A 16088-nucleotide genomic window follows, 5' to 3' on the forward strand; every position below is an offset into this window, starting at 1 on the left:
CTGACACCCAGACCACCAATACTGGAGCCCCTCAGGGGTGCGTCCTCTCCCCACTGTGCTTCTCTCTCTACACGAATGATGTCTCCTCAGGTGACTCTCCTGTGAACCTCCTGAAGTATGCAGACGACACCACTCTCATCGGACTGATCCAGGACGGTGATGAAACTGCGTACAGACAGGAGGTGGAGCGGCTGGTCCACTGGTGTAGCCAAAACCATCTGGAGCTGAACCAGCTCATGACCGTGGAGATGACAGTGGATTTCAGGCGAGACCCTTCACCACTTTTACCCCTCGCTATCCGCAGTAATACTATTCTCTCCACAGACACCTTCAAGTTCCTGGGAACCACAATCTCTCGGGACCTGAAATGGACCGGCCACATAGACTCTGTCCGGCAGAAGGCCCAGCAGAGGCTGTACTTCCTGAGACAGCTCAAGAAGTTCAACCTGCCACGAGAGCTTCTGAAGACCTTCTGCACTGCCATCATCCAGTCTGTCCTCTGCACCTCAATCACTGTCTGGTTTGGATCGGCCTCCAAACAAGACAAGCACAGACTGCAACGGACAATCAGGACTGCAGAAAAGATCATTGGAATCAACCTCCCATCTATCCAAGACTTGTACCTGTCCAGGACCAGGAAACGTGCAAGGAACATCTCTACAGACCCTTCTCACCCAGGTTGCAGTCTGTTTGAACTACTCCCCTCCGGACGGTGTTATAGAGCTCGGTACACCAAAACCAGCAGACACAGAGACAGCTTCTTCCCCCAGGCTGTTGCTCTGATGAACTCACACCACTCATAGAGTCTCAGAGTCATTACTGTGCAATAACATCCTGCTCTTCACACCTTTTTGAATTTGTCTACACTGTTTTTGCCGTTTTTTACATGTCCTGAGTGTTGTTAGTCACCAAAATGTTGAACAGAGGGTGTGTTTTACCGAAGTCAAATTTATCGTTTGGCATGCTCAAACATGGCGAATAAAAACTCTTGAATCTCTTGAATCTTGAATGTGGATGTGCTAACAGTTGAAAACACTGTCAAGCTGATATCAAACGTAGATTGTAAAGCGCAGAACGTTCTACTTGTTTATTCCGATGTAGCTACTCTCTCAGCTCAGGTAATGGCACTTTCGGATTTGCATGCAGCAGACGCCAAAATGACCATTATCAGGGATGAGAATCTTCCGCGGATTTCCGTGTTTCTTTCCGTCGGGAGTATAATTTTCGTGAATCGTGAAGAACCGTTGAGAAATTGTTTTTATATGGGGGTCTGGCAGCAGTATTGCGACAACAGCCGCCTTATTTTTGGCAGGATTTTGGCGCTACTTTCATCACATCATTTGCCTACTCATCTGCCTGATTAGCTAAAGTTTTAGCCAGCATGGCGAACGTTTTAGAGAAAAAAGACAAGGATCGTGCCAGGGAAATAGACAAGTCGAACGGGATCAGGAACTGCTTCAGATGGGCAGGGGCTTGAGAGCAGCGTCATCTTTCAACTCGGAACACAAAGACGCTCTTAAAGCAATGCGCAGTGAGCGCTTTGTCACAATAATGCGGCGAGCGCGGTGCAGTTGTACGGTCGTTGACACGCTACGTTTGCGTGTTCGGCGGTGCGCTGCAGTTACGCGATCGGACAAAATTAAGCTCCCTGCGCACTTAGGTCCACTTGAATTTTGGAAAGTTCATCAGGAGTCTAAAAATATTTTTTCAGCGACGGCTCTGTCACAATAATGCAACCAGCGCGGTGCAGTTGCGCGGTCGGCGACGCGCTACGGTTGCGCGTTTGGCGGTGCGCTGCAGTTGCGCGATCAGCCAAAAATGCGCGAATGAAAAAATGCTTAGTCTTGGAACGGATTAAAAATCTTCCATTATTTGTAATGGGAAAAATAGATTTGGAATTCGACCAATTTGCTTCTCGAACCGCCTTCTCGAACGGATTGTGGTCGAAAACTGAGCCTTGACTATATTATATTCACCTTGGTAGCCCACCAAGCAGGAATATTTTTTTAACAAAACTGTTGAAATTGAGTGATGAAATTAATGGTTTTGGGGTTGCTATTGTCAAGTGACATGGTGGTACGAGATGGTGTAAAATTAGGTATTGAATTTGGCCCAGGCACATTGGCTATCCCAAAACACGTAGTAGTTCAAAATTTCACCAGGAGATGGTGTTAAAGCTTGACACAGGGGTGACCTGATGGAAATGAACAAATCTAATCAATTAAACTGTTAGCAATTGGGAGGACACGACCTGCTCAAACACGTAGCAACGCACAATTTTGGAATATGAGTTTGCTATGCCATAATTTTAAGATGCAACAGCTTGAGCAATATCAATATCTGTGTTTAAGTTGGAGGAACCCATTATTGTGTTAAGTACTATTATGTGTTGAGATTGATCTTTGTTAGACAAGATATATGTGATTCATGTTGCAATGTTTTGTCTAACCTGTATTTCCCATTGGTGTTCCATCCATACCTGAATGTATTAAGTTCAGAGTCAGAGTCAGCTTTATTGTCAATTCCTTCATGCCAAGACACACAAAGTTGAGAGGAGACATTAAGGGCGAATACTAAAAGCACGAACGAGCAAAACACAAAACATCGGCATCCGGTGATTGCAGGTGTTTCCTGTTTGAAGCAAGGTTGCCAAGACAACCAGTAGTTTCCAGCTGGCCTGGACAGGGATCAGCTAAGGAACATTCTCGAAGCTTCCAGAAACTTCCAGAAAGGCCACCTCACGTGCCGGTGAGGTAATTACGATGAGGTAATGCCAGAAACCTATAAATATGTTGCCCGGACACAGAGCGGGCGCGCTTCTTCCTAGTCAGGGCGATGGCCGTGACGCTGCCCGGAGTAAAAGAACAAAGATGGATTTTGCATTCTTTTTGAGATTGAACCAAAATCTACTAAAATGAATTTCTAGAGTCTTCGAATTGGACTTTGTCAAATTTTAAGCTTCGAGGAAGGCAGAGGAGAAAGCCGCCCCGGGCAGAAAGGAGAAGTCACCAATTTTACTTTTTTGGCTAGGCTCCTCACGGCCAGACCTTTCCTCTTTTTTAAACAGAAATCGGATTTTGGAACAAAGGAGAGCCGATCACTCGACTTGTTCAACCAAATAGGATTTTAGACCTTTGGTCTCCTCTCTTGTTCTGTGTGGGTGAGTCTTGTTACCGTTTTTTTCCGTGTATAGTGCGCAAAATTTAACTAATTTATTGTCCTAAAATCTGGGGTGCGCATTATACATGGGTACAAAAAAAAAGTAATTTTTTCTTTTTTTTTTTTTAAGTCCCAATGATCGTCACACACGTAGGGAGGCAATGGGTCCCATTTTTATAGTCTTTGGTATGGTCTTAACTAGGCTGGATGTAATTTTTTTTGTTGGCGTTGGTTTCTCCGACTGCCCGTAAACGCACCACCGCGCTCCGTGCGCGCACGGGACAGCAAACGAGCAGGTGATCGAGCAAGCGTCTGATACGAGAGCATTGCGGTCGCATGGAGCGTGTTTGAAGTGAACAGCAGAGAAGAAAGGAACAAGGCAAAGTGTTGTGAAATAAAATGCACAGAACGGATGCGCAAGACACGTCAGCTATATAAAGAGCGAGAGTTGTTTTCTTCCTATTAGTTTCAATTCACAGTTTAATTAGCAGTTTCAATCAGCAAATAACAAAATGCGTATTACAGGTAATATTTTATTTCACAACACTTTGCCTTGTTCCTTTGGTCTCTGCTGTTCATCCTAAAACACAAAGGCGCTCTTTAAGCAATGCGACAGTGAGCGCCCGGCGCGCTGCGGTTGCGCGACCGCACCAAATTAAGCTCCCTGCGCAGTGCGCACTGAGGTCCACTTAAATTTTAGAAAGTACATCAGGACTTTAAAAATATCTTCTAAATTTCAGCGACGGCTCTGTCACAATAATCGACCAGCGCGGTGCAGTTGGGCGGTCGGCGGCGCGCTACGGTTGAGCGTTCTCTCGCGCGCTCTCTCTCTCGCTCTCTCTCGCTCTCGCACACACGCAAACCGGATATCATACGGAGGCCGCCATTACAGATGCGCAGAACGGATGCGCAAGACACGTCAGCTATATAAAGAGCGAGAGTTCAGTTCTCTACCTAAATCCGTATTAAAGGTAATATTTTATTTCACAACACTTTGCCTTGTTCCTTTCTTCTCTGCTGTTCACTTCAAACACGCTCCATGCGACCGCAATGCTCTCGTATCAGACAAGGCTTGCTCGATCACCTGCTCGTTTGCTGTCCCGTGCGCGCACGGAGCGCGGTGGTGCGTTTACGGGCAGTCGGAGAAATCAACGCCAACAGAAAAAATTACATTAAGACCATACCAAAGACTATAAAAATGGGACCCATTGCCTCCCTGCGTGTCTGACGATCATTGGGACTTAAAAAAAAAAAAAAAAAAAAAGAATTAAAAAAAAAGTTTCATAAAAATTGGGTGCGTATTATACATGGGTACAAGCTTTTTTCCAGCATCAGCATGCCATTTTTAGGGGTGCGTACTATACATGGGGGCGCACTATACACGGAAAAAAACGGTATTTTGTTTTTTTGACTTGTAATTCTTTTTCTTGCTTATTCATTAAATCTCTTCTTGAGCCTTAATTCGGTATCGATTATTTCGTATTAACTATGTCGAGCATGGTTTTATATGAGGTAATTACAACTTTAAAATGTCTTTATTTCCCTATCATAGTCATTCTTTAAATCCGTTCGAATTCTTTTTAAAGTGAAGACAGCTTTAATCCTTAACATCAGGAATTGTCAGATCTGGTTCGAAGTAGTTATCTTGAGCTCAGCTAGGGCGCTCTAGTAAATTAACGAATCCTTGAGGTCTTAACAAAGGCATCTAAAAATATCCGTAACGTGATACCAGCATCAAACAACCGAAGGGAGCCATCATTACGGCGCGGTCATTTCGACGACTCGAATTGAGTTACTCGGCTCACGCGTCGGATGGCTTGAGATGGATTGGCGTCGTATAGAAATTAGATTGATTCTAGTAGGATGAATTTAACTCGGGTGGTCAGCTACGGACGAGTCCCTTCGCCCCGGCTTATTGAACCCGTTACTGGGGAACCGGAGGCACTTTGATAAAAAGTGCCCGTTTGACACTATACTGCCAAAATCCAGGAGTTTCCAGGGAACTTTTCCCCCTGAGCCCCCTACGGGACGTTGCCCCTGGCCGCCCGTGGCCCCCAATTGTGGCCTGTGGCGCCTGCAGCCCAACAATGGGGGCCTGTGGCCCCTGGCCCACTGCGGCCCTCATTGGGGGAGGCCTGCGGGCCCCTGCGGCAAGTGGTAGGGGGCACAGGCCCCCCCAATGGGGGGCCTTCGGCCCCCCCAGTGGGGCATGCGGCCCCCAGACCCCGGCTACTTTTCAGTGTTTTTTTTCATTTGCCGTTCTCATCCCTGCATTATGCTGTCCAGGTAGTGGCAGGTGATTTTTAATAGTGATAGGTTCTCCAAATACCAGCAGAAGGGGTGCTTTAGAGTAGTGCCCCAGCCCCTTTTTGCACAATTAGACTACCTGTCAGTTTTCCTCTACCCAGTTTGCAAACAACTGCTCCAAAGAGAAATAAGGATGACAGAATGAACATCTAACCAGTCATCGTTAGATCTTCTCCTTAATGACTGGTGGCGCACCCTCTGGTGAATGATGAATGACCACTGACAGAGCAGCAAAATATACTGCTAACCCTGAGCAGAAGCCACCCCCAAAAGGCAGCTGCAACAGACACCATTCCAAGGCGTGTGCTCATAGGAGCTGGCCACCATCCTAAAGGATAACTTCGACTTGTCCCTGGTGCAGGCATTTGTCCCCAGCTGGTTTAAGTACGTCCCAAAGAATACCCAAGTAAGATGTCTCTATGTCTAATGTCCAGTGTTTGCGGTGCTATATATAGTGTAGCGAAATATTACCGTAATTTTCGGACTAAAAGTCGCTCCGGAATATAGGTCGCATTAGCTATAAAATGCACAATAACGTGAAAAAAACATATATAAGTCGCTCCGCAGTATAAGTCGCATTTTGGGGGGAAATCTATTCGACAAAATCCAACACCAAGAACAGACATGAACGACCAACAACAGGCTAAGTGATAGGTATGCTAACGTGACATAAACACAAACGAAGAGCTGAGAACGGGCCTGACGTAACATTCAGAGTTATTAAAAAAAAACTATTACATAAATAACACATTTATAAAACCATCCGTCACTCCAATTCATTAAATCCATCGATCGTCCTTTGTCAACAATGGGTGCGCGCCGCTGACGGCGCTTGCACATCAAAATATTCCACAGGCCCATATAACGATATATAAATTAGATATCAAATAACTATTATATAAGCAATTTTATCAAACCATCTGTGCACTCTAAATCATTAAATCCATCGATCAAATTCCTCATCCTTTGTCAACAACGCCGGGCGTGTGCCCTGATGTCAGCCTTGTCGTTATTCCACAGATCTAGTATATAACTATATTGTAGCGTTAACAAAGTACAAGGAAAGACGTGGGTTTGGTAAACGGCTCTTTATTTAACAAAACAAACTTCCAGGCGTGTGGCGGCGTGGACTTCCAGCCACGGAGGTGGAAGAGAGCTCCATAGAATAAGACCGGGCGTGCGTAAAAGCCATCTCCGAGCCCCATCCACCGTCCCCGGATAGCCACCCCGCCGAGCGCCGGCCCCCGACTTCTATCCACGGAGGTGAAAGAGAGCTCCGTAGAGTAGGACCGGGCGTGCGTAAAAGCCATGATAGTTTTTCAAACCTTCTGTGTTACTCCAAACCCTTAAATCCTTCAAACCCTTCGTCCTCCGTGTCACTTAGAAACAAAGCCGCTAATGATGCCGGTAGTATGTGGGGCCCTTCGTCATCCCGTGATCAATCTTTGTCCTTTTTGTAAACAACCGCCACGCTGTGCCGCGCTGCTGACGTCACTTGAAATTCAAATTACAGTAATCCCTGCTACATCGCGGTTCCACTTTTTTTGAAAAAAATCACATATAAGTCGCTCCTTATTACAAGACAACCCCCCCCCCCCACCACCACCACCACCCAAACTATGAAAAAAAACCACGACTTATAGTCCAAAAATTACGGTAGTTACTCATCACTGAGTCCCACAACGCCAGAATTATTACTAAGAATCAGTCTATGGCATTATTTACAAAGTAAACTGTTTATCAATAGTCACCACAAGCAAATATTAATTACAATCAATTACAAATTTTTATTTTAAATACTAATTAAATTTTTGGGTAATCAGGTAGCAGCATTGATTGCATTGTCCAGTCTGTTCCCCTACTACTTCATTGTTTATAAACACACAAATCAAAGTTCACTTAGTTTTTATTCTCATTACTACATGGACAAAAGGTTCATGGTGACTTGAAACAAATAACATCAGACTCTCATTTAATGAGGTGTAGTAAAGTTTGTCTGATTGGAGTAGCCGTTCCGTGACATCAGCAGCCATTGCCAGTCTTCCGCTCAGAGCAAGAATGATTTTTGTCTTGTTGGCTAACAGCCAATTAGAGTGCTGTTTCCCCTGCAAAATATGCTGGGACTTTTGTGTATTTTCCGATTTCCCCGACAGACATTTACCCTGTTCCCTGTAGGAAACATTCGATAAATGTTTCGGAGTAATTTTTGAGGTTTGTAAAAACAAACACAAACATGTTTTGCGGAACCCCTGAGATATTCTTGGCAGACGTATGGCATCCCCACGGAAAAAACATCCTCGCTCAACAGTGAGCCGGATTGAAATGGTTTGGACATGTGCAGAGAAGGGACAGTAGATATAGTCTTGACAGAAGGAAAGAAGCAAAGCACAGGAACAAATGCAGCTGCCTGGTAAGAGGCAGACTGAAGAGGAGATTTATGGATGTTTTGAGGGAACACTTGGACTAAGCCTGAGTAAGTGCAAAATACAGGTGAAGGAGAAATAGAGGAGGAGGAGGCAGCAGAGCCTCTGGAAAAAGCTTCACTTCCGAAGGGTGGAGAAAGGCATCCGTCACACGCTACACATGCTGGAGAAAGACACGGCACCTCCATCTGCATGAGTCAATAACTGGAATTCTCTCAATAATACTAGTTCTTAACATTCATTATTCATTTTGAAAGCCACCACTCTGTGTGTTCCTCCACATGGGTGTTCGTGTCATTACACAAACACCCATTTAGAGGAAAAACAATTAGCAGACATTCTCTGTATATCACAGCCAAGGGTTGCCTCTTCATAAGATGAATATATTTCATAAGATGAGCAATATGTCTAAAAGAAATACACACGAAAAGAAATCAAAGGAAAAATATTTCTGAAAATCCCAACTCTTATACTTAAAGTATATTTTAGTAGGCGTTTTTGCCTTTTTCTTAAGAGTAATTTAACATGCACGAACACATGCACAGGTTGAGAGTCGAAGTGGATTTAATAAATGATTTGCATTTCATCCATCCATCCATCTTCTTCCGCTTATCCGGGGTCGGGTCGCGGGGGCAGCAGCTTCAGGAGGGACTCCCAGACTTCCCTCTCCCCAGCCACGTCATCTAGCTCATCCCGGGGGATCCCAAGGCGTTCCCAGGCCAGCGTGTCCTGGGTCGTCCCCGGGGTCTCCTACCGGTGGGACATGCCCGGAACACCTCCCCAGGGAGGCGTCCAGGAGGCATCCTGATGAGATGCCCGAGCCACCTCATCTGGCTCCTCTCAACGTGGAGGAGTAGCGACTCTACTCTGAGTCTCTCCCGGATGACCGAACTTCTCACCCTATCTCTAAGGGAGAGCCTGGACATCCTGCGGAGAAAACTCATTTCGGCCACTTGTATCCGGGATGTCATTCTTTCGATCACGACCCATAGCTCGTGACCATAGGTGAGGGTAGGAGCGTAAATCGACCGGTAAATTGAGAGCTTTGCCTTTTGGCTCAGCTCTCTCTTTACCATGACGGACCGGAACAGCGTCCGCATTACTGCCGACGCTGCACCGATCCGCCTGTCGATCTCGCGCTCCATCCTCCCCTCACTGAGTCAGTGAACAAGACTGACTGACCCTCATCCCGACCGCTTCACACTCTGCTGCAAACCGCTCCAGTGAGAGCTGGAGATCACGGCCTGAAGAAGTCAACAGCACCACGCCGTCTGCAAAAAGCAGAGACGCGATGCTGAGGTCCCCAAACCGGACACCCTCAACGCCTCGGCTGCGCCTAGAAAGTCTGTCCATAAAAATTATGTACAGAATCTGTGACAAAGGGCAGCCTTGGCAGAGTCCAACCCTCGCTGGGAACGAATCCGAATTACTGCCGGAAATGCGGACCAAACTCTGGTATCCGTGATACAGGGACCGAACCGCCCTTATCACTTGGCTCGGAAGCACCCCCCACAGAACCTCCCGAGGGACACTGTCGAACGCCTTGTCCAAGTCCACAAAACACATGTGGACTTGTTGGGCAAACTCCCATGCACCCTCGAGGATCCTGCTGAGGGTGAAGAGCTGGTCCACTGTTCCACGGGCAGGACGAAAGCTACACTGTTCCTCCTGAATCCGAGGTTCGACCTCCCGACGGACCCTCCTCTCCAGCACCCCTGAATAGACCTTACCAGGGAGGCTGAGGAGTATAATTCCCCTGTAATTGGAACACACCCTCCGGTCCCCCTTCTTAAAGAGGGGAACCACCACCCCAGTCTGCCAATCCAGAGGCACTGTCCCCGATGTCCACGCGATGTTGTAGAGAAGTGTCAGCCATGACAGCCCCACAACATCCAGAGCCCTTAAGAAATCCGGGCGGATCTCATCCACCCCCGGGGCCTTGCCACCGAGGAGTTTTTTAACTACCTCAGTGACTTCGACCCCAGAGATTGGAGAGTCCGCCTGAGAGATCCCCAGGCCCTGCTTCCACAATGGAAGGCGTGTAGGTGGGATGAGGATGTCTTCGAAGTATTCGCCCTACCGACACACGATATCCCGAGTCGAGGTCAGGTGGTGATCAGTTCACAGCTCCACCTCTCTCTTCGCCCGAGTGTCCAAAACATGCGGCCGCAAATCCGATGACACGACTACAAAGTCGATCATTGAACTGCGGCCTAGGGTGTCCTGGTGGCAAGTGCACACATGGACACCCTTATGTTTGAACATGGTGTTCATTATAGAAAATCTGTGTCGAGCACAAAAGTCCAATAATAGAACACCGCTCGGGTTCAGATCGGGGGGGCCCTTCCTCCCAATCACGCCCTTCCAGGTCTCACTCTCATTGCCCACGTGAGCATTGAAGTAACCCAGTAGAACGATGGAGTCCCCAGAAGGAGCGCTCTCCAGCACTTCTTCCAGGGACTCCAAAAAGGGTGGGTACTCTGAGCTGCCGTTTGGTGTATAGACACAAACAACAGTCAGGACCCGTCCCCCCACCCGAAGACGGAGGGAGGCTACCCTCTCGTTCACCGGGGTGAACCCCAATGTGCAGGCGTCCAGCCGGGGGGTAATAAGTATACCCACACCTGACCGTGGGCAACTCTAGAGTGGAGAGTCCAGCCCCTCTCGAGAGGGCTTGTACCGGAACCCAAACTGTGCGTGGAGGCAAGTCCGACTATATCTAGTCGGAACTTTTCTGCCTCGCACACCAGCTCGGGCTCCTTTCCAGCCAGAGAGGTGACAGTCCATGTCCCGAGAGCCAGCTTCTGCAGCCGGAGATCACACCGCCAAGGTCCCTGCCTTTGGCCGCCGCCCAGCTTGCACTGCACCCGACCCCTTTGGCCCCTCCCACAGGTGGTGAGCCCAAAAGTCAAAATAAAACTTCTAAATTGAAGAATTGTGGAACAAAACTTGCCCACACGCCAGCAGAAGGCAAGGAGTACCCACACAATTGCAGTGCGTACACTTGTACCACTTTATAAAAAATTGTTATAATAATAAGACTTCTAAAAATATATTTACAGTGTTGTACCTTGTTATAGAAAAAACAAGTTTTAGTAATAAAAGAGTTCTAAAAACATTAAATTCCTTTAGAGGTCCGTTTTCACGTGTTAGCACGATCGCGAATTAGCACCTTTCCGCTAACTCGTTAGCCTGCGCAGTACTTGTTAATGTTACACACACACACATGTATAAAATTTATATTTTCATTATTTATACAAAATTTTCCGTATGTTATTTATACTATTAATGTATTATTTACATGTTACATTATTTAATGTTCTAATAATAAAATATGCACTTAAATGGTTTCATATACATTTATTGACACAAAACTGTACGGATAAAAAAAGATTTTACAGATGAGAGGGTGACCGTACTTTGCGGATTTCACTTATCGTGGGTGGTTTTTGGAACCAATTATCCACAACAAACGAGGGATTACTGTACATAAATTAATTAATCAAAGATGAACCTTTTGTCAATATTGAGCCTGCAAAATTGCGAGAATAACTCAGATTTGTTCAACTCGAGTAGAAAACATCCAGCATATCGAAAGAGCAAACAGGCGGCGGCTGCTAAGGTGGCGCCAACAAGCCTGCAGGCAGTGGGGTTCCCCCCCCCCTCATATGGAGGCTGAATGAGGTCATCTAGTGATTAAAAAGAGATTTCCATCTATAGGCAAGCGATCTTGCGATTACTCAATCACGGCCATGTCAACATCATGACGTCATCAGTTCCAACATGGCGCCATGCATTAAACGGTAGAGAGCGGCATTATTTTGGCAAATACAAGACTACATACAAACATGGGGAAACCAAACTAATGGTTCACCAAACTTCACAATATTGCTCCTTTTCCCCATCAAGACCTCATTGTGGGATCTCTGGAGATACACTTTAACACTGTACCATTCTGAAGCATTGTCACAAAAAGCATTTACATTATAAAGGCATAACTTGATTCAGTCCTAACCCAAAACTGCTCCTGGGTAGCACATTCTGCTCACTTTGACTTCTCAATCGTGAACTGAATTCTGCCTCTAAGAAGTTGACACCAAGAATTTACTCACCGTGGAAGCTCAATCACATCCTGGCGGCCTATAGAATACACAGAACAATAGTAAAGTGTATCATCTACACTTGCTCGAAATTTATTTAGCAACTAATAGGAATTATGTAGATAAAAATACAATGGATACCTTGTTATTACAACATGACAACTGTACACATCTACCCACATCTTCAGCTAGTTTAATTGGAAGCAATAAAGATTAAATCCTAAAAAAAAGCAGACAAAGTTACCTTACAACACGGACCCATTTACTCTTGCTGTCGTTATCTAATGACTCACCTCGAGATTATATTGTCACGGATCGGAATGGAGCAGGGCGACCAAGTGCAGCTTGGACCAGGGTTTATTGACGAAAACAAACTAACAGACTCGGTAAACTGACATAACTCACTAACAAAACCAACAACAGGACTGACCGACAAAGACGTGAAACAAAAAGACAGGGTGACATTAACAATGATCCGACAGGAGAGTGACACGCAAACAGGACTTAAATACAAGACAGGTAACAAGAGGCAGGTGACTGTGATTAGAACATTGATTGTGAGTTGACACAGGAAGGGAGGGGCGAGTACACAGACGCGGACAGAAACCATGACAACCTACAGATAAAACAACCAGGGACGAGTCGTGACATATATTCTTGTGACTATGTGCTGTACTGCAATCAAATAAAACCAATGAATGGATCCTCCACTTCTCATCACTCTTGAGCCCAATTAGTAGTATTTTATCTGCAAACTTACTCTAAATACGAATACTATTTTGAGCAGTATGATAATGATATTTATGTTCAGGTGAAGTAAGGGCAGGGCAGTTTTTGCTCATTTGCAAAATGGTGATGACGAGACTGACAATGTTGAACTGTCATGGTGTGTGCCAACAGTAGAGAGAATGATCATGTATTTTTCACAAAATTGAAACCCAACAAACCCCATAAACTATCCATCCACCCATCCATTTTCCTTCAATAATCAAAACAACATCTTGCTGCGTTGCAGGGACATCATTGACAGCACAAACGAGGCATATCACAGCCATGCACGTCAACAACTTACTTTTACTGAAAGCGGCTTTCAGTTGAAATAGTGGGAAGTGCTTTGCTCAGGAAAAAAGTGAAAGAGGAAGACAGAGCTTACCAGAGATGGACCTCATGATGTACCAACTGTGCTATCGGCTAAGACTGAAGTGGACTTGAGAGACTGTCTTTGGAGTTGAGGGATAATAAAATACTTTATCAGCGAGTCAGTTGGAGACTCCTTTCTCAACAACCGTGTTGTTTAAATATTTACCAACCGTGTGGTTCAAACAACTCAGAGCCGTGTGCTCACTGCTCAGAGTGAGTGTGAAAGAAGCAACACAATAAAGGTTCTTTTTTTTTTTTATCATGCTCGGACTTTTTTTTTTTCAAGACAAATACAGAATGACACTGTTTATGCATTAAAGGGAACAAAATGAATGGATGAACAATTTGGTGATAAAAGTAATGAAGAGTAGACAAGGAAGAAATCATTGACAGACTTGACAAACTTGATAGGCGAGTGAGAGTCACTTATGTATACTTATTGGATAAAGAATATAAAGGAGAATAGAATATAGAAAGATGTGACAGCAATAAGACACATATAGAAGAAGCATAGAACAGACAGAAGGGGCAACAAAATAATGCCCCACACTCTGAAAACTGCTGTAAACATTACACAAAGTGCAGGGTGCAAAAAAACTTTGGAGAAAAGCTGAGTATTTGTCCCAGATGTTGGGTCAAAACTTTGGGGTAAAAACTAAAACAATTTCTAAAAAGAAACAGACAGAACATTGGTTGCATTTCCTGACACAACCTACCCAGGTTTATCCTGGCTTGGGACCGACAGTGGCTGGGAATCAATGTATGACCTTGCCTTGGGTCCCAACTGAATGTTACCACCTGCCTCAACTGGGATTTGAACCCCCTTATGTCCAATTCATTCATTCATTCATTCATTCATTCATTCATTCATTCAGTCTAAATAAGGGGACGCTCTAGCAGGAAGCAAGAGCGAGGCAGACGAAGAAGAGATAATGCGCCGAAGAAGACGTGCTAGATTTTGTTTTGAACATTTTGCGCATCACGCACACACCCTCATCATGGAAAACACACGGAAATGCATTTGATGCAGCTTTTCAGTTAAAAGCAATCGATTTGGCTGTCAAAGAGGGAAATAGAGCTTAAATGATGGCGCGGCGTATTTATGGATTTTTACGGCCTCCAGGGGGCGCTCTAGCAGGAAGCAAGAGCGAGACAGCCGAAGAAGAGATAATGAGCCAAAGAAGACGTGCTAGTTTGTGTTTTGAAAGGCGAATAGTGCCGTATAATTCACACAAAGAAGAGACAGAACGAGATCAAGACGGTAGGGATGGGCGATACCAATGATTTTGGATTCGATCCGATACCAAGTACTTCCTGCCCAAAAATACCCGATATCGATCCGATATCGATACCGGAAGTGTAATTTCCCGCCAAAAAACAACTTAAATGCAGTGGCATTCTTGCTCTTGGAAAGTCATCTATTGAATTTTGTAGAAAAAAGTATTAAGTCATGTACATGAATTATTAACCTTTTTAGTAAAACATTAATGGAAGATGCATATTAATAGTATAACTTTAATTAAAATTCTTTACTTTTTTCTCTCTCTGTTGTTGGGAAAAAGTTTTGTCTTTTAGTATATTGTAAAAAGAGACATGGTACCAACAGAGATGCAGGGCTTAATCGTCATGAGCAGCAAAACTATCAATTTGTAAAGCCACTGGATACTTACATTTAATATTGTAGTACTTTAGTGTTGTTTATAGGAAGTGGAGTTACAAATAAAACGTATGGCGTTCGACCACAAATTGAAAAGGGGAAAACTTTATTTATAAATGACTAACTAAAGCGCAGTAATTATTGCTTCAAATAGCACATCAACCACAAATGCTTACGATTTTTGGTTAGCACCTGATACCTGGATATGTCTTGCCTTTCTGAAACGCTGACTCCTGGCCATCCTGCTTGGGACACCATGGCATCGGTAAGCTGAATGAAAATGGGCAGAGACTTCTGGAGCTCTGCACATATCACCACCTCTGCATCACTAACACATACTTCCAGACCAAACCCATTCACAAAGTCTCTTGGAGACATCCACGCTCAGGTCACTGGCACCAGTTAGACCTGATCATAACACGCACTTCTGATCTCGGAGGCATCCTTCAAACACGCAGTCTCCACAGTGCAGTCTGTGACACAGACCACTCCCTTGTGCTCTGTAGAGTCAAGCTACAGGCAAAAAACCTACATAGATTCAAATCAAAGGGAGCCCCACGCATCGACAGCAGCAAAACAACCGACCCAACCAAAGCTACAGCCTTCCTCTGTGCCTTAGAAGTCTCCCTCCACGGCCCACCCCAGTCCAGCTCCGCTCAGCGGTACTGGGATGGCTTGAGGGATGCCATACACAGCACGGCCCTGTCGGTCTTTGGCAAAAAGCAGGGAAAACCAAATGACTGGTTCAATGCCAATTTAACAACACTGGCACCAATTCTTGAAGAAAAACGCGTCGCACTCACAAATTACAAGCGCACTCCAAACACCAAAACTCTACAGACCCTCCGATCTTCTAGGGGGAAACTCCAACAAGCCGCTAGACGTTGTGCCAATGACTATTGGCTACAGCTCTGCAGCAACATTCAAGCAGCTGCTGACACAGGCAACATCAGACTCATGTTCGATGGCATCAAAAAGGCACTTGGACCATCACCCCGCAAAATTGTCCCATTGAAATCAGCTTCGGGAGAAACCATCGCTGAACGCTCTAAGCAGCTGGACCGCTGGGTGGAACACTACTCAGAGCTCTATGCCAGGGACAACAGTGTCTCTGATGCAGCCCTCAGGCATGTAGGGCACCTACCTGTTATGGAAGAGCTCGACATGGAACCAACAACTGAGGAGCTAAGCAAAGCAATTAACAGCCTGCCCAGCGGAAAAGCTCCAGGCACCGATGGGATAACAGCCGAAGTCCTCAAGTGTGGGAAGCCTGCTCTTCTGCATAGACTGCACAAGCTTTTA

General features: G+C 45.4%; 1 protein-coding gene across 1 annotated transcript in view; it reads right to left on the reverse strand.

Moving 5' to 3' along the window:
* Positions 1 to 13331, reverse strand: part of LOC133155243 (Na(+)/H(+) exchange regulatory cofactor NHE-RF4-like) — a 50950-nt gene extending 37619 nt beyond the window's left edge. The window contains 2 exon segments of the mRNA XM_061280405.1: positions 12002 to 12029; positions 13143 to 13331. Of these exon segments, the coding sequence (XP_061136389.1) occupies positions 12002 to 12029; positions 13143 to 13158 (44 nt within the window). The 5' untranslated portion in view covers positions 13159 to 13331.
* Positions 13332 to 16088: the final 2757 nt, after the last annotated feature.

The sequence above is a fragment of the Syngnathus typhle genome, linkage group LG6, assembly GCF_033458585.1.
Source record: "Syngnathus typhle isolate RoL2023-S1 ecotype Sweden linkage group LG6, RoL_Styp_1.0, whole genome shotgun sequence".
NCBI lineage: Eukaryota > Metazoa > Chordata > Actinopteri > Syngnathiformes > Syngnathidae > Syngnathus > Syngnathus typhle.